Source organism: Neophocaena asiaeorientalis, unplaced genomic scaffold, assembly GCF_003031525.2.
Source record: "Neophocaena asiaeorientalis asiaeorientalis breed wild unplaced genomic scaffold, Neophocaena_asiaeorientalis_V1.1 scaffold1, whole genome shotgun sequence".
Lineage (NCBI taxonomy): Eukaryota > Metazoa > Chordata > Mammalia > Artiodactyla > Phocoenidae > Neophocaena > Neophocaena asiaeorientalis.
In genome coordinates this window covers 5,876,863-5,898,239 of record NW_020171981.1, presented here as the reverse complement: position 1 = coordinate 5,898,239, position 21,377 = coordinate 5,876,863, and the positions used below count along the sequence as shown (strand labels likewise).

The following is a 21,377-nucleotide window of genomic DNA, read 5'->3' as shown; positions in this document are numbered from 1 at the left end:
TCTCATTGACCAGCCTGGGACCGTCAGGAGAGGGGGCAGCCTCTGGCTGCTCTGTGTTCCAATATTCACCTTCAGCCACAGTGAGGAAGATGAATGACTTGGAGACCTCACCGGTGACGGGGACCTGTCCGGAACAGACTGTTAAAGGGGCGAGGAAATAAAGCACCACGCATTTCTCATCCCCTAGAGCAGCGGTCCCCAACCTTTTTGGCACCAGGGACTGGTTTCGTGGAAGACAATTTTTCTGTGGATGGGGTGGGGGGATGGTTCAGGTGGTTATGCAAGCGATGGGGAGCGATGGAGAGCAGCAGATGAAGCTTTGCTCGCTTGCCCACTGCTTACCTCCTGCCGTGCGGCCTGGTGCCTAACAGGCCATGGAGCGGTACCGGTCCACGGCCCAGGGGGTGGGGACCCCTGCCCTAGAGAAGCAGGCGTAGTGGTCTGAGGGATGACGTAAATGTGGAGGTGTTCGGGACTTCCCTGGTGGCACAGTGGTTAAGAATCCACCTGCCAATGCAGGGGACACGGGTTCGAGCCCTGGTCTAGGCAGATCCCACATGCCACGGAGCAACGAAGTCCGTGCGCCACAACTACTGAGAGCCTGCGCTCTAGATCCTGTGAGCCACAACTGCTGAGCCCATGTACCACAGCTACTGAAGCCCGCGCGCCTAGAGCCTGTGCTCCAACAAGGGAAGCCACCGCAATGAGAAGCCCGCGCACTGCAACGAAGAGTAGCCCCCGCTCGCTGCAACTAGAGAAAGCCTGCGTGCAGCAACGAAGACCCAACGCAGCCAAAAATAAATAAATTTTAAAAAGAAAATGAACTTAAAATAAAAATGTGGAGGTGTTCACAGCAGCTTTCCCAGGAGGCCTTGGGTCAGATTTCAGGGGTTTTATTTCTCACCTTTTTACAGTATCTGCACAGCAGCGCAGGAACTACTGGCAATTACCCAGTGAATTTTGGCTGTGAAGACAATATTTCTAGCCAAAAGTTCTTGGGTCTGAAGTTTTCAGATAATTCCAGCCATGTAGATGTGTATAAAGGTAACCTCCATCTCTCCCTCCTTCCTCCCTGCCTCCTCTAAAGGTCCTAGCCCCCAGACCTTGTGAACAGAGAAAGGCTACATTGGGGTGTTTGTATTGTTGACACGTAGCTTTATTTGATCAGCGCTCCATTTTTAATGGATCCAGGCCAGCACCCCAGAGTACCAGACTCAGTTCCTAGGGACGGCCTGACCTGGCAGTCTTCTGTTCCAGAAGGAAAAAGCTTTATTAAAAAAGAAAAAACTTCAGAGTAGAAAATATGAAAAATCATGGGGGTAGGGAGGTCATGCCATGAAATGATTGAAAACAGTACAGTGTGGAAATAACACCACATTAGGAATCAGGAGACCTGGGGACTAGTCTGGGCTCTGCCTCAAATTAGCTATGACTTTGGGCATGTCGTTTGCCTCTGGGGCTTCACCTCCTCACCTGAAGCATTTAGCATGGTTATCCTGCCAGGCACTTAACAGGGACAAAAACCTGACAAATGCCCCCAGCGTTTGCTATCAAGTCCATTCTGTAGACATATCTGGTGTCCTTACCCTTCCTGATGAAAACCAGGAATGTCCAGGAAGAAATCCCAGGAGTATATTTTAGGCAAGTCCAGCATCTCTGGCCATCCCGTAGAAGATGCCTCTGGCTGCAATGAGGTTGGTTGGAGAATCAAATTCAGCTATTGTCCCTTTGTCCAGGACCAGGACCCTAGCCAAGGAAAAGAAGTGGTCAGGTCTCCATCAGCCCAGATCTGGTTTCATGGTCCAACCCTGCCCTTCTGGGTACCGCTCAGGCCCCGCAGTGACATGCCAACCCTCCCACTTCAGTCAACCCACCCAACACAGTGCTACACCACATATGCACGCTTGCAAGGCTGGTTATTTTAGCCACTCCGTTTGCTGTCCTGGCAGATGAGACAATTTCTGGGATCAAACACAAGGTCCGATTCATCTTTGTTAGTCGGGGCTCCGAAAACCTCCCCTAATGAGCCCTTCCCTTCGCCAGGGTCACAGGGCCTGTGTGCTTCCATCTGCTTTGTGCCAACTCAAAAAGGCACACGGCGGGAAACTGGGCTGCAGTGAGGCCTGATGCTGGAATCTGGGGCTTTGGCTGCAAAGCTGGCTGCTGCTGATGGGTGGATCTCCCCCCGCCCACACACACACAGTCAAGCCTGGGCCTGGGATTAGAATCTCTTGCCAACTAAAACACAGGGTGCACCTGGTGCAGGGCCAACAGGCTGGCTCCCAGGGTGAGGCAGGAGCAGAAAGGGCTCTCCCAAGTCCCGGGAGCTGCTCCTCAATAAGAGGGCCTGGACTGCACCCACTCTGTTTCCCCACCTATGGGGCTTCCAGAAACGTGTCCTGGGAAGATGTGTGTCTGTGGACATCACTGCCTAGCCACTGCCCAAACTGAAGCCCAGGAGACTGCCCCCCTCGCTTCAGTGGCTTCTCATTGCCCTTAGGGGATGAATGCTTTCCCATGGTCCTCAAAATGCAGCAGAGTGAGGCCTCTTTCTCCCTGTCCTCTTGGTCCTACTGCCCCTTCACCCTTTCTACTCCAGCCTCATGTGCCCTCCTACCTCAGGGCCTTTGCATGTGATGCAGCCTTTTCCTGAAAGGCTGCTGGTGAAAACCATTTTCAGTTAGGCCTGGGAAGAGATCCTCTCAGTCCAGCCCTTTCCCTTGTCTGGACCCAGGGCCCGGGCCTTCCTGCCCACCCTCCCTTCTCCCAGTGGGATCCTGGATGCGAGTGGAGGCAGGGTGGGTGTGGTAGCGATGGAACAGACACTTAGCATCAGGCATTCTCAGCTTGGTTCCCAAGCCCCTGGGAGCTGTGTGGGGAACTTCCGAGAGAGGGCCAAGGTCTGCCCATTGCCCTGTCCATGTATCTCCCCACCTCCCCATGCCCTGCAGGTGTCTGTTTTGTGAATGAAGCCTTGTTGATGTACTCCCACTATACTCCTTCAGGATAGATTTGCTGCAGCCTCCTGCCTCTTCCTCACTCTGAGCTCCCGTGTCTCCAAGGGAGCTAGCCTGGCAGGCCAGCACCCGCTGGCTTCCATCAGGCTTCTGAGTCACCCAGCCCCTCCCCTGTCCTCCAGCAGCACACCTCGACGTTAGGCACAGTGAGCGAACAGGTCACATTTTTTTCCTTTTGGCTGAGTGAGCTGCCTCCCCAACGAAGCCGTAAGATACCAAGAGGAAGGCTCCTTCCCTAATCCTTTGAGAAGCTGGTTCTGGTGAGGATTATAAAGGACATTTCCTAGGATCACCTGCACTTTTTTTTTTTAACATCTTTCTCCGAGTATAATCGCTTTACAACGGTGTGTTAGTTGCCGCTGTATAACAAAGTGAATCAGCTATACATATTCATATATCCCCATATCTCCTCCCTCTTGCGTCTCCCTCCCACCCCTCCGGTCACCTGCACTTTTAACGCTTTATTTCATTGACTCCTTACAACAACACTGAGAGAGAGAGAGGTTCATGAAGGTTTTGTGAATTGCCCGATGTCATACAGCAGTCAGCAGCAGAGCCAGGCTTGGGACTCAGCCCTCTGCTTTCCCACAGCAGAGCATCTACTCCGCATGGGACCCAAGCATCGCGCACCTTTCCTCAGTGGCTTCCTGGTCTGTACGCCTACCTCACAGGATGGGAATGAGGCTCAGATGAAGCCATGGCCATGTGGGCATTCTGGAAACAGTGCTCAGGAAGTGACGGGATTTGGCCTGAAGGATCTGGTTCCCCTCACCTCAGTATTAAGGGGTGGGGGAGAAGTGGCCGTGCCTAAGGAGCCCCAGTGTGCCCCTTCCCCACGTGTTGGTAACCCCAAAGTGTCCCTTGTGTCTCAGAAAGCATCACTGTGCCCCCGGTGCCCAGATAACCCACACTGTTCTGCACACCCACCCCCAAACCTTAGACGATCCCACGGAGCTCCCATATCCACATATCCCGTAGCCTTAATCTGCCAACCGCTTCCCCACGGCCCAGGCGACCCCACCAGGTCCCTCCCTGCTTGGGTTCCGGTGCCCCACCTGGTGTAGTCCATGATGGTGTTGAGCCGATGTGCGATGGTCAGCACTGTGCAGGTCTCACACTGGGTGTGGATGGTGGCCTGGATGAGGTCATCAGTCTCCAGGTCGATGGCGGCTGTGGCCTCGTCTAAAACCAGGATGCGACTCTTGCGAAGCAGGGCTCTGGCCAGGCACACAAGCTGCTGCTGGCCCACGCTGAAAATGGGGAAGGCAAGGTATCTCTAGCTGGGTGCCCCCAACCTGACCCCAGGCCTCATTCCCCAAACTGTTTCTGTCTCCACTCCCTCCCAATGGCCCAGGGCTGGCTCTCTGTCTAACCTCTCCCATTTCTGCCTTAGCCCAGTACTCCTGGAACACCGAGTTGAGGTCTGGACACCACAGGGATAATGAGGGGCCTTGCGGGTAGAGCCAGGACTTAACAACATTGTGAAATCCCCAGTCTGTCTCTGGCACCCCTGGTCTCTACTTCCTGTGCTTTCTTCCCTATCCTCACTCCTCAACCAGGGTCACCGTGTTTCTCTGCTTCAATCTCTCAGTCATTTACACCTTAGTAATAACACACTTAAATGACTCCTCCAGGATATTTGCACACATCATGTTATCTCGCTGAGCCTAATGTCACACAATTTAGTCATCTTCCGCCCCCACGGGGAATATAGGTCAGGGTTCCGTTGTGGGAACAAGGAAGGGACAGGGCAGAGGAGGCTATGGGGGGTTCCCCGTGTCTGGTCCCTGGGAAGGTGGAGGAGGGGTGGAATGCATACCTTCCACCTCCTGCCTTGGAGGCTGGAGCTAATGAACAAAGAGAGGCTGTGTTCCCAGCCACAGAGGCTGCAGCACCCCCCACATCCAGGGACAAATACCTCAGCCCTTCCCGCAGGGGTGAGTCACTACAGCCCGAGTGAAGGCCAGGCTCTCTCCCCGGCCTATTCCCACAACTAATGAAGGTTTTGGCAGCAGAATGAGCCGCCAGATAGAGCTCAGGGCTGATTTATGGTGGGACTGGCACAGGACACAGGTTATACTTAAAGTGGCTACAAGCTCAGTGAGGGAGGAGGGGAGTGGATTTCTGTCTCAGATCCTGGCGGATGTGGGGATGGAGGGGATGCTCTGGGGAGAGGTGCTCATGGCAAGCCAGGATAGGAGAATGGACCAAAAAACAGCTGTGGGGCACAGGGTCTGAAAGCCTAGGCTCGTCCGCCAGCCACCCCCAACATGGCTGTGTAAGTGAAATCTAGGTCCTGTGCACATGCATTCTTACAGGGCTGCCTGGGGAGGCGGGGGCATCCCACCAGTGGCTATGATGCAGCAAGGAAAGTTTTGGGGCGAAAGCTCCCACTTCCCTGAGTCCTTGCCCCACCCCTTGCTAGCTGAGCAGCTTTGGGCAAATAATTTTATACTCTGGAGCCTCATTTCTGGCCCACAGGACTGCAGTAAAGATGAAAGGAGACAGTAGAGGCCAAAGTGCCTTGAACACTATTAAGTGCTGAGCAAACGTACAGGTTTTTGTTGTTGTTTTTTTTTTTTTTTGGAGAGAGTCCAGTCCGTAGGTATGGACCGAGTAGAATAATACAAATAGCTAAATTTCTCAGGAGTATATCCAGTCGAAGTGCTTTCCATTTCATCACAATAACCCTAAGACTGCTCTGTCCAAATGATGGCCACTGGCCACATGTGACTGTTGACCACTTGAAATACGACAAGTCTGAATTCAGATGTGCTGTACGTGTAAAAATACACACGGGATTTTACACTTGAAAAAATGCAAACTGTCCGTAATAGCTTTTGTATCAATTACATGTTGAAATGATATTTTAGATATATTAGGCTACATAAAGTACACAATTAAAATTTATTTCATCAGTTTCTTTTTCTTTTTTTTTAATGTGGCTATTAGACAATTTTTATTTACACCTATGTGGCTCAAAGTATATTTTTATTGGGCGGCATGGTGCTAACAGGTATGGGACTGTTACTATCCCATACTCCTTTCAGAGTAAAGGAAAACAAGGCACAAAGAGGTTAAGCAGCTTGCTCCAAATCACACAACTAACATAGGTACAAGTGTCTCAAGACTTTAGACTCAGTAAGAAGTGACTCTGGCCCTCCCTGATACATGGCACAGCGACGGGTGATATAAAGTCTGGGGCTATAAGGAAGCAAAGAAAGGCCCGGAGAGCTCCCTTTGCCCACTTCTAAACCACAGACAGAATTACATCCACCTTGGAAAATACATAAGATTTCTCTAAAGCTCTGTAGGCTTCCTCTTATCTGCTCCACAGCTTCAGTCCACAACCCCTCCTCAGGCCAAGCACAACACTGACAATCTCACAAGAGAGGACCGATTAGGGCTTTGGAATCTGCCAGGCATGTCTTCTCCCAGCTGTGTGACTTTGGCCCTGCCTCAGTTTCTCTGGAGCTTGTGTGAGGAGCCAGTGAAGTAGCGCACAGTGCCTGGCACACAGAATATGCTCAATGCAAGACAGTGCCCCCTGAGTTCACGCTGGCTGAGATGCGAGTGGGAGGGCAGGAGGCGGCTGGCCTGGATTTGGTGTCGTTTGATGTTAGACCCTCTGTAGTGCTGCCGAGTGCTATTCCTGACCCACCCACTCCCAGCTGTTACCTGAGATTCTCCCCGCCCTCGGAGCACTGGAAGTCCAGGCCTGCCGGCTGGGAGCTCACAAACGTGTGCAGGTGGGACAGCTCCAAGGCTCGCCACATGTCTTCCTCCGAGTAATTGCCGAAGGGGTCCAGGTTCATGCGCAGGGTCCCCGAGAACAAGATGGGGTCCTGGGGACAAAGCAAGGCCTCAGGGGGAGGCAGCTCAGGCCCCATAGGGAGCCATGGGCCCCGAGGCCAGGGAACAAGAAAGGGGTTGAGGTGGCGGCATTCCCACTCTGACCCCAGCCCTCCAGGAGGGAGGCAATGGCCAAGGAGATAGAAAAACGCCTGTGGGGAAGTGATAAACCTCAGCTTTGCCAACCCCAAATCCCGCACTAAGGCAGAAACCTGAACCGCTAATCTGACCCCAAAGTGTCCAGTCAGAAGAAAAAAATACCCCAGAGGAGTCAGAAAAAGTGAAATGTAATTCAGAGCTGTGAAACCAGGAGGCCAGGATAGAAGGCCTCTGGGGTGGGCTGTGTGGAGGGGCCTGTTGTTCTGCTGGTCCAAGAGGTCAGAGGACAGGGTCTGATAGGGCAGGAGACATCTGACCCTTCCAGACCCACGACGGGGGGCCGCTCTGTGGTTCTGCTCCTGCTGTCCTGTTCTCCAGCCTCCCAGAGAGGGGTCCCAGTCTTGAACTCCAAGCTACAGAGCAGGGGTGGGACCTGCCTCCAGAGTCACGGGTCAGTGTGGCCAGGCCACGCCAGGCTGCTACCTGGGGGATGATGGTCAGCTGAGAACGCAGGTCATGGAGCCCGATGTCAGCCACATTGAGGCCGTCGATGAGGATGTCGCCCTCCGCGGCTTCCAGGATGCGGAACAGGCAGAGGGTCATGGACGATTTGCCAGCCCCAGTGCGGCCCACGATCCCCACCTGGAGGCAGTGGGGGATCTTCAGGGGGAGGCTGGGGTTTAGCGGGGCTGTTGCCAGGACTTCCCTGGGAGGCCAAGCAGACCCTTGGGCCGGGCCCCTGCCATCCCACAGACCCACGCTCCCCAGGGAAAAACCCGCCCCACACGCACCTTCTCGCCACCTCGCACTTGTAGACTCAGGTCCTTCAGCACCAGCTCCAGGCCCGGCCGGTAGCGCACAGAGTAATTCCGGAACTCCACCTCACCCTGCAGTGGCCAGCCCGCTGGTGGGCGGCTGCCCTCCACCACCCAGGGGGCCTGGCCGCCAGGGGAAGACAGGATCCTCATCAGGGGGGCACCTCATCCCCAGCCCAGCCATCTCCCAACTTTGGTCTGCCTCCCTCCCCAGGCCCCTGCCATCCTCACCCACTAGGGACCCTGGCGGGGTAGGCCCTGGTTCTCATGTGACCCAACCTTGTGGTTCAATGTCTCTTTATCCCTCTGACATTATTCCCCACAGAGCTTTGCTCTCCCCATTCCCCCGTACCCCACGGCCATAAGCGGCCCCTCCCACCTACCCTCACTCCCCCTTTCACCATTCTTTATTATTGAGTGGCTACTCCATGACAGGTAGTGGGGTTAACAATGGTAAACAAGACAAAGTCCTTGTCCCCGTGAGGCTTACATCCAAGTCTAGGGGGGCATACAGTTGACAAATAAATAAGTCTACATAATGTCAGATGGTGATGAGTGTGGATAAGTGCCTGGTGTTGCTATTCTGTACAGGGTGGTCAGGGAAGGCTTCCTGGAGGAGGTGATATTTAAATAAAGACCTGAAGGAAGTGAAGGAACAAGACAAGTAGATATCTGGGGGAAGGGCATGCCAGACAGAGGGAATGGCAAGTACGAATACTTCCAGGTGTGTTCTGGATCACAATGACAAAGGTGAGAGGTAGGAGACAAGTAGTGGATGGCCCCATCGCATAGGGCTTTGCTGGCCATTTTAAGGACTGTGTTTTTTTACCCTGAGTAAGATGTAGGGCCATGCACAGAGGAATAACATGATTTGGTGTGTTTTTAAAGGATCTCCCTGCTGCTATTTGGAGGAGGGAGAGGGGAGGGTGTTTTGAAATGGGGGGGTGGTCAGACTGTCAGCAGTCACAAAGCAAAGCAGCCAGTATAGATAGACCGCTTTCTTGAGGAGGTGTCAAAAGAATGGACGGTAGGGTTGGGGGCAGAATTTTTGAGAATGTGGAGACAGGATCATGTGTGTAGAGAGGGGATATGGGAATGCTAGGCACGAAGAGGGAGAATTTGAAGATCCCAGAGAATGGGGGATGAGGGAATGATAGGGGATGCCTGGGGAAGACAGGGGTAGATGGGGGCCCCACGGGCAGGAGAGGCCAGGTTGGGAGGAACAGGTGGGGTGGGGCTCAATGGGGGCTGACAGGGCAGGAGCTCAGGTCACAGAAGCCATGAAGTGCTTTCCAAGTAGGAGAGAGGGGCTATTTGTCTGAATGTTGCTGAGCGGTTGCATTAGATGAGAACAGAAAAGTGTCGCTAGGTCGGGAAGTGGGAAAATCATTGGTGAGTGGGTTCAGTGGAGTGATAGGGCCAGAAACCAGGCTACAGGGTGATGAGGCAGTGGGGAGAGCACCTGCAGACCATATTTTAAAGCCAGTTTCACGACAAAGGAGAACAGAGAAATGGGACATAGGATACAGGGGAAAGGGAGGGTTGGTTTGAGTGTCTAGAATGGAAGCTGCAAGAGCTTATTTTCGCGTGTGGATGGGAATCATCCAACAGAGGGAGCAAGATGGATGACGTAGCAGATGGAGGGTGTGACTGAGGAAGTGAAGTCCTTGGGTGGCCATGCGAAGAAGTAGAGGGAGTGGACTTTGAAATGAGAAAGGAAGAAGGTGGAAGGGACACAGGCAGATCTGAAAGTCTGGAGGCAGGAAGGCTGAGGGAGTTCACGTCTTGTAAAGCCGTTTTCTCACTGAAGCGTTAGGCAAGGTTGATGACTGAGCCTGTGGTGACCGATGACTGAGTCATTCGGTCGATGACTGAGCACAGGGAGGAGGGCATGTAGGGGTTTAAGGAAAGAGAACGGTCAAAACAGAACTTTCTGAAAGTGGGAACACACGCTTCTTGGAGAAGCAAAACAGGAACACCCAGCCGTGGTGTGTGGTGATAAACTTGAAGTAAAATCTATGATTTTCTCCAGCAACGTTTTAGCAGCTGAGCACCGGCGTGTTTCAGAAGGTAGACAGGTGGGCTCAACTGGGGTGAGGATGACTGAGAGAGAGAAGGGCAAGGGAGTTGAGAGCACTGGCACTGGTGGAGCATAGGATCCAGGCTGGATGAACTTGTGGACAGAGGGACAGAGGCAGGACACGGGACCGGGGGGTGCCAGGGAGGACCAGGTACTGTGACCAAGGAGGGCTTGGAACAACGGGAGCTGTCCTCTCCCACTACATCAGGAACTGCTTGAGGGCAGACCTTGTCTTGCCCTACACCTCCTCACATAGACCTCTGGTTGACACTCAAGAAGGGTTGAACGAATGAGGAGCCACCTGAACAGCTGGCCTGGGGGTGTAGAGATGGTGGGTCTCCAAGCACCCCTCCCTGCCCCAGGCTCATCCCGTACCCACCTCAGTCTCCGTCTTGGAGTACTCTTTGACTCTCTCCACGGCCACAATATTAGACTCCAAGTCTGATAGCGTTCGTATCGTCCAGTTCAGAGCCAACGTCACCTAGCCAAAGGGGCTGGGTCATAAGCGGGGCGATCGCTCCTCCCCCTGAAATGCCTCTGGGAGGAGTTCAGACTCCTTGACTATGCTGCTATCCTATCCCAGCTATGACCCAGGTGGGCCCGGGCAAACCCATAGCAGTGCCACCTGGGGCTCAAATCACAACTGTACCTCAGGCAGTGACAATGCAGACTTAACAAAAGGCCACCCAGCCCAGTGTTTCTTAAACTTTAATATGCACAAGAAAGATCTCCCAGGGAATCTTGTGAAAATGTAGCTTCTAATTCAGTAGGTTTGTGGTGGGACGCGGGATTCTACGTGGCCAAGAAGCTCCCAGATGATGTTGATGCAACTGGTCCTTGGACCACACTTCGTGGATCAAGGAGCCTCGATAGACAACGCTGAAGCCAGAGCCCTGGGTCTCTGGTATCAGAATCTACAGTTTAAATCTCCAGGTGATTCATATGCTCATTAAAGTCTGAGAAGACTGACCTGTCTGGACTGTCCTTTGTTTACCAAACATTCAAGACTTGAGTCACCTGGGGCATTGCAAATGTGATCTGCTTCACAAAAATTCCATCTGCAGTTATTTAATGCTTTGACAATACAGGCTGATATCAGGGTGACCTTCCCAGGCTCCAGTTACCTGCTCCGTGTACTTTCTCTGCAGGCTTGTGAAATGAGGTGTATTCCAGCTCTCCACGTCCCTGCCCCCGGACCCCGGTCAGGGTCGACCTCTAGATCTTATGCAGGCAGGGCAAATTCTATTTGTCTCTCGGGGCCAAGCTCCAAGATAATTTCTCCAACACTCCAAGGTAGAGACCTCCTCTGGGCTCCTACGTTTTGTGCCTTTCCTCCACTAAGGTCTGTGCACCCCACAGTACCATCCCCTGCTGGTGGGAGTGACTCTCCACACTTGACTGGGAGCTCACAGTCCCGTGGAGCGGAACCTGTGGCTGGTCCCCATTTGGGGCAGAGCGAGGTGCTCAGGAGATGCTTGTGAAACCTGTGTGGCCTCTGCCCCAGTGGTGGCCCTGACCCAGGACCCAGACCTCTGCGTACCTGTAGGGCATAGGACACAGACAGGCCCACCAGCCCTGGACTCTGGCTGCTTCTCCCAATCACAGCAAAGAGTGCAGTGAAGAACACGACACAGTTGCCCACGAACTCCACTCGGACCCCCAGCCACCTGTGGGGATTAGGCAAGGAGGAAATGGGGCGGATGCAAGAAGGGGGCTGTTTAGGGGCTTGGACCCAGAACACCAGGGTCTCTGCCGCAGAGACACTGGTGGAAACTCCTGGGAGGAGCAGGGGCTGAGGGAGCTGCTTCTGACCTGTTGGAGGCGATGTAAGGGTAGCAGCTCCTCTGGTTGGTGTCCACCTTAGCATCACTGATGGCCTCGAAGTCCTGGCTGCGGCCATAGGCCCGGATGACGCTGGAGCCGGTCACCGTCTCCAAAAAGTGGGAGTAGATGGGTGAGCGGCTGACAGATTCCAGCCGCTTCAGTTGCCGTGACGTAGCCACATAGAGGCGCTGACAGAGGATGGAGAAAGAGCTTGGAGTCAGGACCGTGGGGCCCCAACTCAGTCCAGCACATCCTCTGGACCCATGTGAGCCGCCTCCCCGTCAGTTCCACTGCCCCATAAGACCTTGTTCCCTTCCTCCCGCTCCGCCCGGAAGAACCCAAGACTTGGGGGCCTGATACGGCTCCACGAACCCATCCCACCCTTCCCCTCTGGTCAGCTCTGCTCACTCTTCCAGGCCACTTTGTCCACGAAGCCTTGCCCGATTGCCTCTCAGCTCCTGAACCCCTCACCTCTGCAGGGGCCTAGATTATTGCACTGACTCTGCTTTGCCTCCTGTCAGTGACGATGAGGGGCCCTAGCAGTGTGTTCACACAATCAGAATTTTGCAAAATTTGCAAAAATAAGATAATTTTGTATTCTTTTTCTTAAAGAGCCTCTCCCCGCCCCACCCCCCAGTTGTTTAAACTTCAGCCCCACAAAAACACAGTTCTGCCTCCACCTTCCATCTTCTACCCTGTGGGCCCCAAGATGGCCAGGGCCATGTAGGATTTGCATCTGAGAGTCCCCCGTCCCAGCACAGAGCACAGTCTTCACACACAGGCCTGAGCTTCTGGCCACCTGTGGATTACCTTCATCGACTGATTAATTAATGGCAGGATAGGGGCTCAGAAACACAAATGCCTTTTATAGGTAGCTGTATCTGAATGTCATCAACTCATCCATGTTAAAAACATGTACGTAAGTTTAGATATATCTAAGAAGAAGGAAAGGATAATGTGTCTCAAACTGTTGACAATATTTAGCCAGCAGGAAGGAGTTCTAGGGCCAGTCACAATTTACAAGGATTTCATTTTATCCTATCAACAGCTCTGTGAGGTAGGCTCTATGATTCTATTTTACACGTGAGGAAAATGAGTTTCAAAGAGGTATTTGCTGAACCAAATCCAGCTGTGAAGCTGCGGGGCCTGACCTCCCTACATCCCACCACTGGTGGCCCCCGGCCACACAACGGCCATGCCCCCAAAAAGCCACGCCCACCCACTCAGGGCACACCTGCACAAAGAGGTAGAGGACAGCCAAAGGCAGGATGACCACAGCAAAGAGTGGCGTGCTGGCCACGATGACCACGAGGGTGGAGATGGAGTTGTAGAAGGAATTCAGCAGCATCAGGATGGTGGGAGCCAGAACCTCATCGATGATGTAGACGTCCTTGGAGAAGCGGTTGAGGATGCGGCCTGAGGGCATCGTATCGAAGGACTGTGGCGAGCGCATCTTGTTGTACAGCAGTGCCTGGTGAAGCAAGCGCGCGGCCTGGACGCCTCCCACCGCCATCATGATGGCTGACAGCATCACCAGGAGCCCTGGTGGAGGAGGAGAGGGGCGCTCGTTCACCTGGGCCAGGTGGCAGGCACGCAGGGGCAGGTTCCGAGATGGGGGATAGCCTCGGTGAACTAGGCGGGCTAAGAGGCCCAGCATGGCTAGGATGAGCTAGACAGGGCCAGAGGCAGGTAGACTGCTAGGGTGGGTTGGGGAGTCCCTGGGGCTGCGACAGTGGAGAGAGATTCAGAGGCAAGGGCATGGTTTGGGGGACCCAGCAGCCCAGAGATGAGGAAGGGGCCACCGTAGCCCCTTCTAGGTATCTCTGCAGGCTCACCTTGCAGAATTCCCAAGGCGGCGTAGACACCCAGCCTCTGGGAGGTGTTGTTCTGCTGGCCGTTCACCACAGCCTCACCGGTCCAGGCACTGAGCCAGACGTTGGCCCCAATGGCAGCCGCACTTTGACCCCCGTGCAGCAGACAGATGGTCAGCATGGCACAGAGCCCCACGGCCCTGGCGTAATCCCAGAACACACTCAGCTTCACCTGCATGGCCACAGCGGTTGCACAGAGGACTCCGGTGAGCCCCGGGACTGCTAGGGGCCTGCCCACCCTCTCCATCCCTCCCCGCCCAAGCTACTCACAGTGCCCATCTCCACCTTCTCCTCCTGGGTCAGCAGCACACGACTCGCCTTGGCCTCTGTTGCCTGCACTACCTTTTCTGCCGCACCTAGGCGCCTCCTGGGCACAGGCCGACCCTGGCCCTCTCTTTCCAGGGACATGGCACTCAGCTGTCTGCGGAGGCAACTGGTCAGGCCCAGGGAGGAGGCCTCCAGCACAGCCACAGACAGAGCCCCAGAAGGAGGTTCAGGCTGCAGCCGGAGGCCTGGGGTGTGTCAGGGAGAACGCCCACCTGTGCCCCCCGTCAGGGCTTGGGAGCCCTGGTACCGTCTCCCGGGGGCTGAGAGCTCCCAGGTGCTCACCTCATAAACTGCTTCTGGACCTCGTATGTCACTGGCTCATGAACCGTCAGGTCTGTGTGATTGCTGAGCGGGTCCTCAGTCAGCAGCACCTCCTCATCCTCTTTGTCCTCCAAGGCTGCAGCGGGGAGGCAGAAAGGAGAGCTTGGCTAGCTCACCCTGCAGGCCCCTGGTATGCCCTGCCCCACTCCAATGAAGAGGCCTGAATGGACAAGCCAGAGGCGAGGTGAGAGGTGAGCAAGAGTAACAATAAAAGTAAACGACGAATTTCGTGTTGGAAAGAAAAAGGGTGGCAAGAAAGACTTAGGTCAGACAGGAAGAAAAGCGTCCCATCAGGGACTACGTAGAAGGGGATTCAAATGTAAGGGTCAGGAGCTTGGGCTCTAGAGTCAGGCCGGCTGAGCTAAAATCCCACTTCCTCACCGCATGGGTTTAGGCAGGCATGAAAATGGGGATAATAATAGTACCTACTTCATTGTGTCCTTGTGAGGATTAAAGGAAAGAATGTGTGTCAAGAGCTTGCAAGGGGCATAGCCCTTAGTAAATGCTCGAGACGTGTTAGCTGCATATCCGGAAGTAGGAGAGAAAGCCCAGGAGAAGGTCTGTGAGCCAGCCGGGAGCCTGGGGCTGGGGAGCCAGGACTGGACAACAAAGGGGTCTCAATATGCTCCACGAGGACAGGGATTTTTCTGTTTGTTTATTCCTGTCTCAGCGCCTGGAATAGTGCCTGGACATAGTAATTGCTCAATAAATATTTGTTGATAAAGAAATGACTTTTCCAAGCATTTGCACATTTACTAAACAGTTCATCTGTGAAACAGTTTTGCCGTACAAGCTGGGCCTGGGCCCTTAGGCCCTTTGGACACGTGAAGGCAGATGAGGAGGAAGGGCTTGAATCCATCCACTTCACTTTCCCTGCTGGTGATGTCTGACATCACGCAGATGGTCCAAGTTCCCCAGAACCTCCCTTGTGAAACACTGGGCCTGTCCACAGACACTCAGAGGCTCCAGGACAGCGGAGATGCTGGGAGGGCAGGGGAATACGGAGGGCCAAGAATGGCAGATACCGGTCCTGCTGTCGGCCTCCTGGTGCTTCTTGCCCTCATCAGGTGCATAGTTGCGGAGAAAGTTGGCAAAGGAGCCATTGCGCTGCAGCAGGGCTGCGTAAGTGCCAATCTCAGACACCTGCCCGTCGGCTAGCACTATGACAAAGTCCGTCTGGGGCAGGAAGCTGATGCCATGCGTCACTAGCACCCGTGTCTGGGGAGAAGGCAGCAGGCTATCACTCCCACTGCCCTCAGCACACAGCCCTGGCACGGGGCGAGTGTGAGGTGCCTGTGTGCCGGCAGCAGGGGCAGACACATCAGGGACTCACCCTGTGCTCAGCGCCTGAGGGGCACCGTCCCCCACCCCCGCCCCAGGTTTCCCCCACTGCCCAGCCCACGCTCCTGTTCCTCAGGCCCTCCATACCTCCAGGTCTCACCCGAACCCCTTGGCCTCCCACCAGTCTTCTCCTGTGGCCCTAGACCTCATCTTAGCCCCCTTAGCCTCTGGGAGGACTCACCTTTCCTGCCAGCACACCTTCTGGCCCAATGACTTGGTCAAAGATATGTTTGGCCACGTGGGAGTCCACGGCTGACAATGGGTCATCCAGCAAAAAAATGTCAGCGTCACTGTAGACAGCTCGGGCCAGACTGACCCGCTGACGCTGGCCCCCAGACAGGTTAATGCCCTGGATGGGTTGGAGGAGGGAGGTGAGAGGTGTGTATTGGGTAGAAGGGAGTCAGGCCATCACAGGGGGACAAGGGCTCTGTCTATTGTCATTCAAAAAGGCAGACCTCTAAATTCACATTTCATATGCCTGGTCCTGTACCTGGGAAGCTCTAAGGCCATGGAGGAAGGGGTGGTGGCTCTCAGGGTCCTCCCAGGGCAGGTGAGGACATCATGCTCCCTGCCCAACTGGTTTCCCTGCCTTCCACCTTCATACTCTGGGAGGCTGGAAATCCCCAGGAGGTCCTTAACAGAACTTTCAGTCTCCCATCAAGCATACGGTTCGCAGATGACTTTCATAACAATTATCCCATTTGGTCCTCTTGTCAGTCTTTCCAGGGAGGTATCATTAGCCCCACTTTCTAGAGGAAGAAACTAGAGCTTAAGATGTTAATGACTTTGTCCAGGGTCCCAAACTATTAAGGGCAAAAGCAAGGATGGAAACCCAGCATCCACCCCAGAATTCATCAACCCCGAGATCATTCACGTACCAAAGGGGAGGTAAGTTCACTCCTTAAAGCCATTATGCAGAAACTGAGGTACACAGCAGCAGGGCTGGGCCTAGAGGGCAGACCCCAGAGGTATAGCCTGCTTTCCTACCACCAGCTTTCCTCATTCCCTCTGGAACAGGCCCAGCTCTTTGGGGGTACCCTGAGCAACTGACCCCTGGGTAGAACAAATGTGGGTTGGGAGCTGGAGCTGCTGAGAAGCGAGGGGTGGACATGGAAGCTGTAGTGACTGAGACGCGTGGACGTGCCTGCATTCAACCAACCCGTCTTTCTCCAGTGCTACTATGTTCTGGGCACTAAATCAGGCTTGTGTGTGCGAGGTCAGTGTGGGTCCAGGAGAGATGGGAAGGAGGAGTTGTATCGTAGATCAGGAGGTCTACTCTGGGTTCCTATAATCTCGGACTCCTACTTAAAAATTTCCCATCCCGACTGCCAGGCTCAGGCCCTCATTTCCCCAGGGCACCACGAGAGCCCCCTCACTGGTTCCTGTGCCTTTGGGCCCCTCCACACTGCAGCCAGGGCAGCTTTTCAAAATGCAATTCCTGTCCCTGCTTAAAGCTCTTCACTGACAAGTTGAACGTCAAGGTAAAAAATGATGGTAATGGATTATAACACGTTGAATCAAATAAGAATCCATGAGCCCACGTTGATATAAAAAAATTAATGAATAAGTAATAAGTCAACTAATAACTATAGAAGGAATGGAGTTAGAAAATCAACATTTGGCCAACATCATAGTAAACACTGACTCAGACAAAAATCATCAATGAAAGTCATCAAATGAAATCATCAGTAGACGATACCACCTCAATCAAGAGATCAAAGTTAACATTGTCAGTAACGCATGAACCGACATCGTGTGTCTCCTGATATGATGCGCCAAGAAGGACACAACGTTACTTCTTTGGCTTTTCCCCAAAAAAATATATTCCGAATCTAATCGTGTTCAAATTGAGAAACATTCTGCAAAATAACTGGCCTGTACTCTTCAAAAGTGTTGATGTTCTAAAAGACAAAGACTGAGGAATTATCCAGATTGATTGAGAATAAAGAGATATGACAACTAAATGAAACTCATGATCCTGGATTGAACCCTAGACCAGGAAAGAAAATAGCTAAAAAAGACATTACTGGGACAAATGATGACATTTCAAATGTCAGACAGTCAATTAGATAATAATACTGTATTAATGATAAATTTCTTGATTTTGATAACTCAACTATAGTTATGTAAGAGGATGTCTTTGCTTTGAGACACTGAAATCTTCAGTATATAAAAAAAGAGGTGAAGCTATAAAACTCAGAGGAAAACACAAGGGAAAAGTTTCATGACATTGGACTTGGCAATGATTTTTTTGGATAAGACACTAAAAGCACAAGCAACAAAAGTAAAAATAGAAAAATTGGATCACATTAAAATCGAAAACTTCTGTGCATCAAAGGACACAATCAGCAGAGTGAAAAGACAACCTTCAGAAGAGGAGAAAATATTTGCAACTCATATATCTGATAGGGGGTTAATATCTAGTATGTATAAAGAATGCCTACAACTCAACAACAAAAAACCAAACAACTTGAATAAAATCTGGGCAAAGGACTTGAATAGATACTTCTCCAGAGAAGATATACAAACTACCAATAGACACGTGAAAAGATGCTCAACATTAGTAATCACTGGGAAATGCAAATCAAAACCTCAATGAGATACCACCTCACATCCATTAGGATGACTACTACCAAAAAACAAAAACAAAAAACCAAACAACCACCCCAGAAAACAACAAGTGTTGTCCAGAATGTGTAGAAGTTGGAGACCTTGTGTACTGTGGGTGGGAATGTTAAATGGTGCAGCCACTATGGAAAATAGTATGGCAGTTCCTCCAAAAATAATAAAAAAAAATAGAATTATGATTTAGCAATTCCACTTCTGGGTATGTACTAAAAAGAATTGAAAGTAGGGTCTTGAAAAGATCTTTGCACACCCGTGTCCATAGCAGCTTTAGTCATGATAGCTGAAAGGCGTAAGCAACCCAAGTATCCATTGATGGATGAATGGATAAGTAAAAGTTGCTGTTTAACGGGTACAGAGTTTTAGTTTTGCAAGATAAAGAGAGTTCTGGAGATTGCCTGTACAACAATGTAAGTATATTTAACACTACTGACCTATATACTTAAAAGGATTTCTAAGGTAAAGATTTATGCTATGTATATTTTGCGACTGTTAAAAATTAATAAATTAATTAAAAAATAAAAACTTCCACTGATGTCCCATGATTTTTAGGGTAAAGGTCAAAACCTTAATCAAAGTCTTCAAGGCTCTACGTTACCCTGTTTCTGCCACACCCCTTCTAACCTCCAGTCACATCAAATTGCACAGAAATGCCAGTCCATCCGCCATCCCTTGGCTTTCAAACGCTTTCCATCACTTGGTAAAAGCCACAGTTCTTACAGTGGTCTCCAAGGCCCAATGTGACCTGGCTGCCTGGACACCTCACTGACCTCATCTCCTCCTCATCCCTGCTCATTCCACTCCATCCACATTGTTCTTCTTGCTGGTCCTTAAATGGTCCAATCACACTCCTGCCTCAGGGCCTTTGCACTTACTGCTCTCGCTGCCTCAAATGTCCCAGACAGGGCTTCATGTTCGAAGATACGGACCACCCCCTCACTTTGTTCAAGTCTCCGATTCTCAGTGAGGTTTTCCCAAAGCACATTAACAATACAACCCTGCACATACTCCTATATCCCTTCCCTGTTTCATTCTTTCCCCTTAGCGTTTATCTAATATTATATATTTTACTGATTTATCTTGCTATCATCTCTTTCCCCCAGTAGAATGTAAGCTATATGAAGGCAGAGATTTTAGTCTGGTGTATTTACTACTGTATAATATTGCCTGGCATATAGTAGGTAGGTAATAAAATCTGATGAATGATGAGAGCTTCTTCCTTAGCTATTAAGATTCAGCTCAAAAGTGATGCTTTTCCTTATGCAGACCACCCCGTTACTGCCTTCCAGTACCCTGCACAGGCCTTCAGCCTGGCCCCCAGGACATTCTACAGCACCTACCTGTTTACAGGTCAGTTTCCCCCAGTAATAGCTCTGTTTCACCAGTGCCTAGCACACAGCTAGGCATGATACTACATGAATGTGTGAATGAATGAATGCATATCTGGACCTGGGCTGGATTGAGGTGGGCAGCTATATGTGCTAACTCCCCAGAGGATGAAAGAGGAGCCTACCTTCTCTCCGATCTCTGTCTTGCTTCCACCAGGCAGCACCTCCAGGTCAGCCAGCAGGGCACAGGCCTCCAGAGCCTGTTGGTACCGCTTGGGGTCCAGGGCTTGGCCAAACAGCACATTTTCCTGAAGAGTGCAGTTCTGTATCCATGCCTGCTGGGGCACGTAGGCCACGGAGCCCTGGCCAAAGGAGAAGTTTACCTCGGGGTTTGCCCAAGGCCTGGCCAAGCTTCCCTTCCCAGGAGTCCCTGCCCCTCTCACCTTCATATACACCTTGCCTTCCAGCTTCTCCATCTCTCCCAGCAGGGCAGACAACAGGGAGGACTTCCCACAACCCACAGGCCCCACCACAGCCACTAGTGCCCCTTTTGGCACCTGGATATCTAGGCTGGGGGCAAGAAGACAAGTAGCCCAGTCAGAGGAGGAATCAGGGTTTTTTTTTGTTTTTTTTTTGCGGTACACGGGCCTCTCACTGTTGTGGCCTCTCCCGTCGCGGAACACAGGCTCCGGACGCGCAGGCTCAGCGGCCATGGCTCACGGGCCCAGCCGCTCCGCGGCATGTGGGATCTTCCCGGACCGGGGCACGAACCCGCGTCCCCTGCATCGGCAGGCGGACTCTCAACCACTGCGCCACCAGGGAAGCCCTGGAATCAGGGTTTTGGTCCCCCACCTTCCACCTGGAGACCCAAGCCCTCCTCCCTTTCAGACACCACCCTGGCAAGCTGAGGCTCTTCCTGCTTCTCAGGCCAAAGACTGAAGCGTGAGAGTGGGGTTGGGTTCCGCTATTGACCTGACCTTTGGCTCACTTTAGGCAGCTGAGAAGGGAAGGGGAAGCTGGTACCTGTGCAGGGTGGGTGGTAGGTTCTGGGACCAGGTGAAGGTGCCATTGTGTATGGTGACAGTATAGCCTGGGAGGACAGAGGTGTACAGCGTCAGGGGGCCCAGGGCAAGGGGAGGAGGATCCCTGGGTGGGGAGAGGTGTGGGAAGCCCTAGGGGGAGGGCAGGGAATCTTGTGGGGGGGCAGGGAGGGGAGACAGGAAGTCCTGGGGAGGAGCAGGGGGAGCCCTAGGGAAGGAAGGTGGTGGGGGAGGCCTGGAGAGAGACGACGAGAGGAGAGAAAAGAGCAAGAAGAGGAAGAAGGCGGGCACAGAGTGAGAGCAGATACGAAAAGAGGATGAAGAAAAGGGGGTCACAGGAGAAAAGTTAAAAGCTTGGAACAGAGAATTTTCTGGAGCAGGGGCTGGGGCAAGGGCAACCCAGGTAGAGGCTGTCTGGACCTGGGGTGATGGTCTTTCTTTCCACACACTGGGAGTCAAGTTCATCTTGGCTCAGGAAATGCTGGATCCGTTTCAGAGACACACTGGTCTGCATGCAGAAGGGTGCGGGTCAGCCCGGGAAGCTGTGCTCTTCCTGTACCATCTCCTCTTACCCTTGTTAGCCCCCAACTTCCTGGGTGAGGCTGGGCCCCCTGAGGGCCCAGAGGCTGGTGCTAGGGCCCCTCCCATGACTGAGTCTTGGCTGGCTCTCAAGGCCAAAGACAGGGTCCAGGTTGGTAACAGGAGGCTGTCTCCAGAACTTGGGTTTCCAAGGACCTTACCTGACTTCCTCTGACTCCAAATGGCCCCTGACTCTAATGACCTCATTCAACTTGGAACAATTCTTCATAATGCCAGATGGCCCTCCCCCGATCGCAA

At 52.6% G+C, this 21,377-nt stretch overlaps 1 protein-coding gene across 11 annotated transcripts in view; it reads right to left on the bottom strand.

Annotated features, from left to right (window-relative positions):
• Positions 1 to 991: 991 nt before the first annotated feature.
• Positions 992 to 21,377, bottom strand: part of ABCC3 (ATP binding cassette subfamily C member 3) — a 43,559-nt gene continuing 23,173 nt past the window's right edge. For 4 of the 11 annotated variants that reach the window (XM_024745031.1, XM_024745049.1, XM_024745060.1 and 1 more), the window contains 18 exons: positions 20,961 to 21,048; positions 20,524 to 20,590; positions 19,944 to 20,070; positions 19,686 to 19,862; positions 15,729 to 15,896; positions 15,232 to 15,424; positions 14,168 to 14,282; positions 13,829 to 13,979; positions 13,523 to 13,730; positions 12,922 to 13,229; positions 11,676 to 11,875; positions 11,404 to 11,530; positions 10,243 to 10,344; positions 7,760 to 7,906; positions 7,452 to 7,610; positions 6,696 to 6,862; positions 4,073 to 4,267; positions 1,139 to 1,746 (listed from right to left, as the gene is read on the bottom strand). In XM_024745031.1, coding sequence (XP_024600799.1) covers positions 1,638 to 1,746; positions 4,073 to 4,267; positions 6,696 to 6,862; positions 7,452 to 7,610; positions 7,760 to 7,906; positions 10,243 to 10,344; positions 11,404 to 11,530; positions 11,676 to 11,875; positions 12,922 to 13,229; positions 13,523 to 13,730; positions 13,829 to 13,979; positions 14,168 to 14,282; positions 15,232 to 15,424; positions 15,729 to 15,896; positions 19,686 to 19,862; positions 19,944 to 20,070; positions 20,524 to 20,590; positions 20,961 to 21,048 — 2,808 coding nt within the window. In that variant the 3' untranslated portion in view covers positions 1,139 to 1,637. Of the gene's footprint in view, positions 1,747 to 4,072; positions 4,268 to 6,695; positions 6,863 to 7,451; positions 7,611 to 7,759; positions 7,907 to 10,242; positions 10,358 to 11,403; positions 11,531 to 11,675; positions 11,876 to 12,921; positions 13,230 to 13,522; positions 13,731 to 13,828; positions 13,980 to 14,167; positions 14,283 to 15,231; positions 15,425 to 15,728; positions 15,897 to 19,685; positions 19,863 to 19,943; positions 20,071 to 20,523; positions 20,591 to 20,960; positions 21,049 to 21,377 lie in introns of those variants that run through there. The other 7 variants (XR_003003302.1, XR_003003304.1, XM_024745069.1 and 4 more) reach the window with 7 other exon arrangements.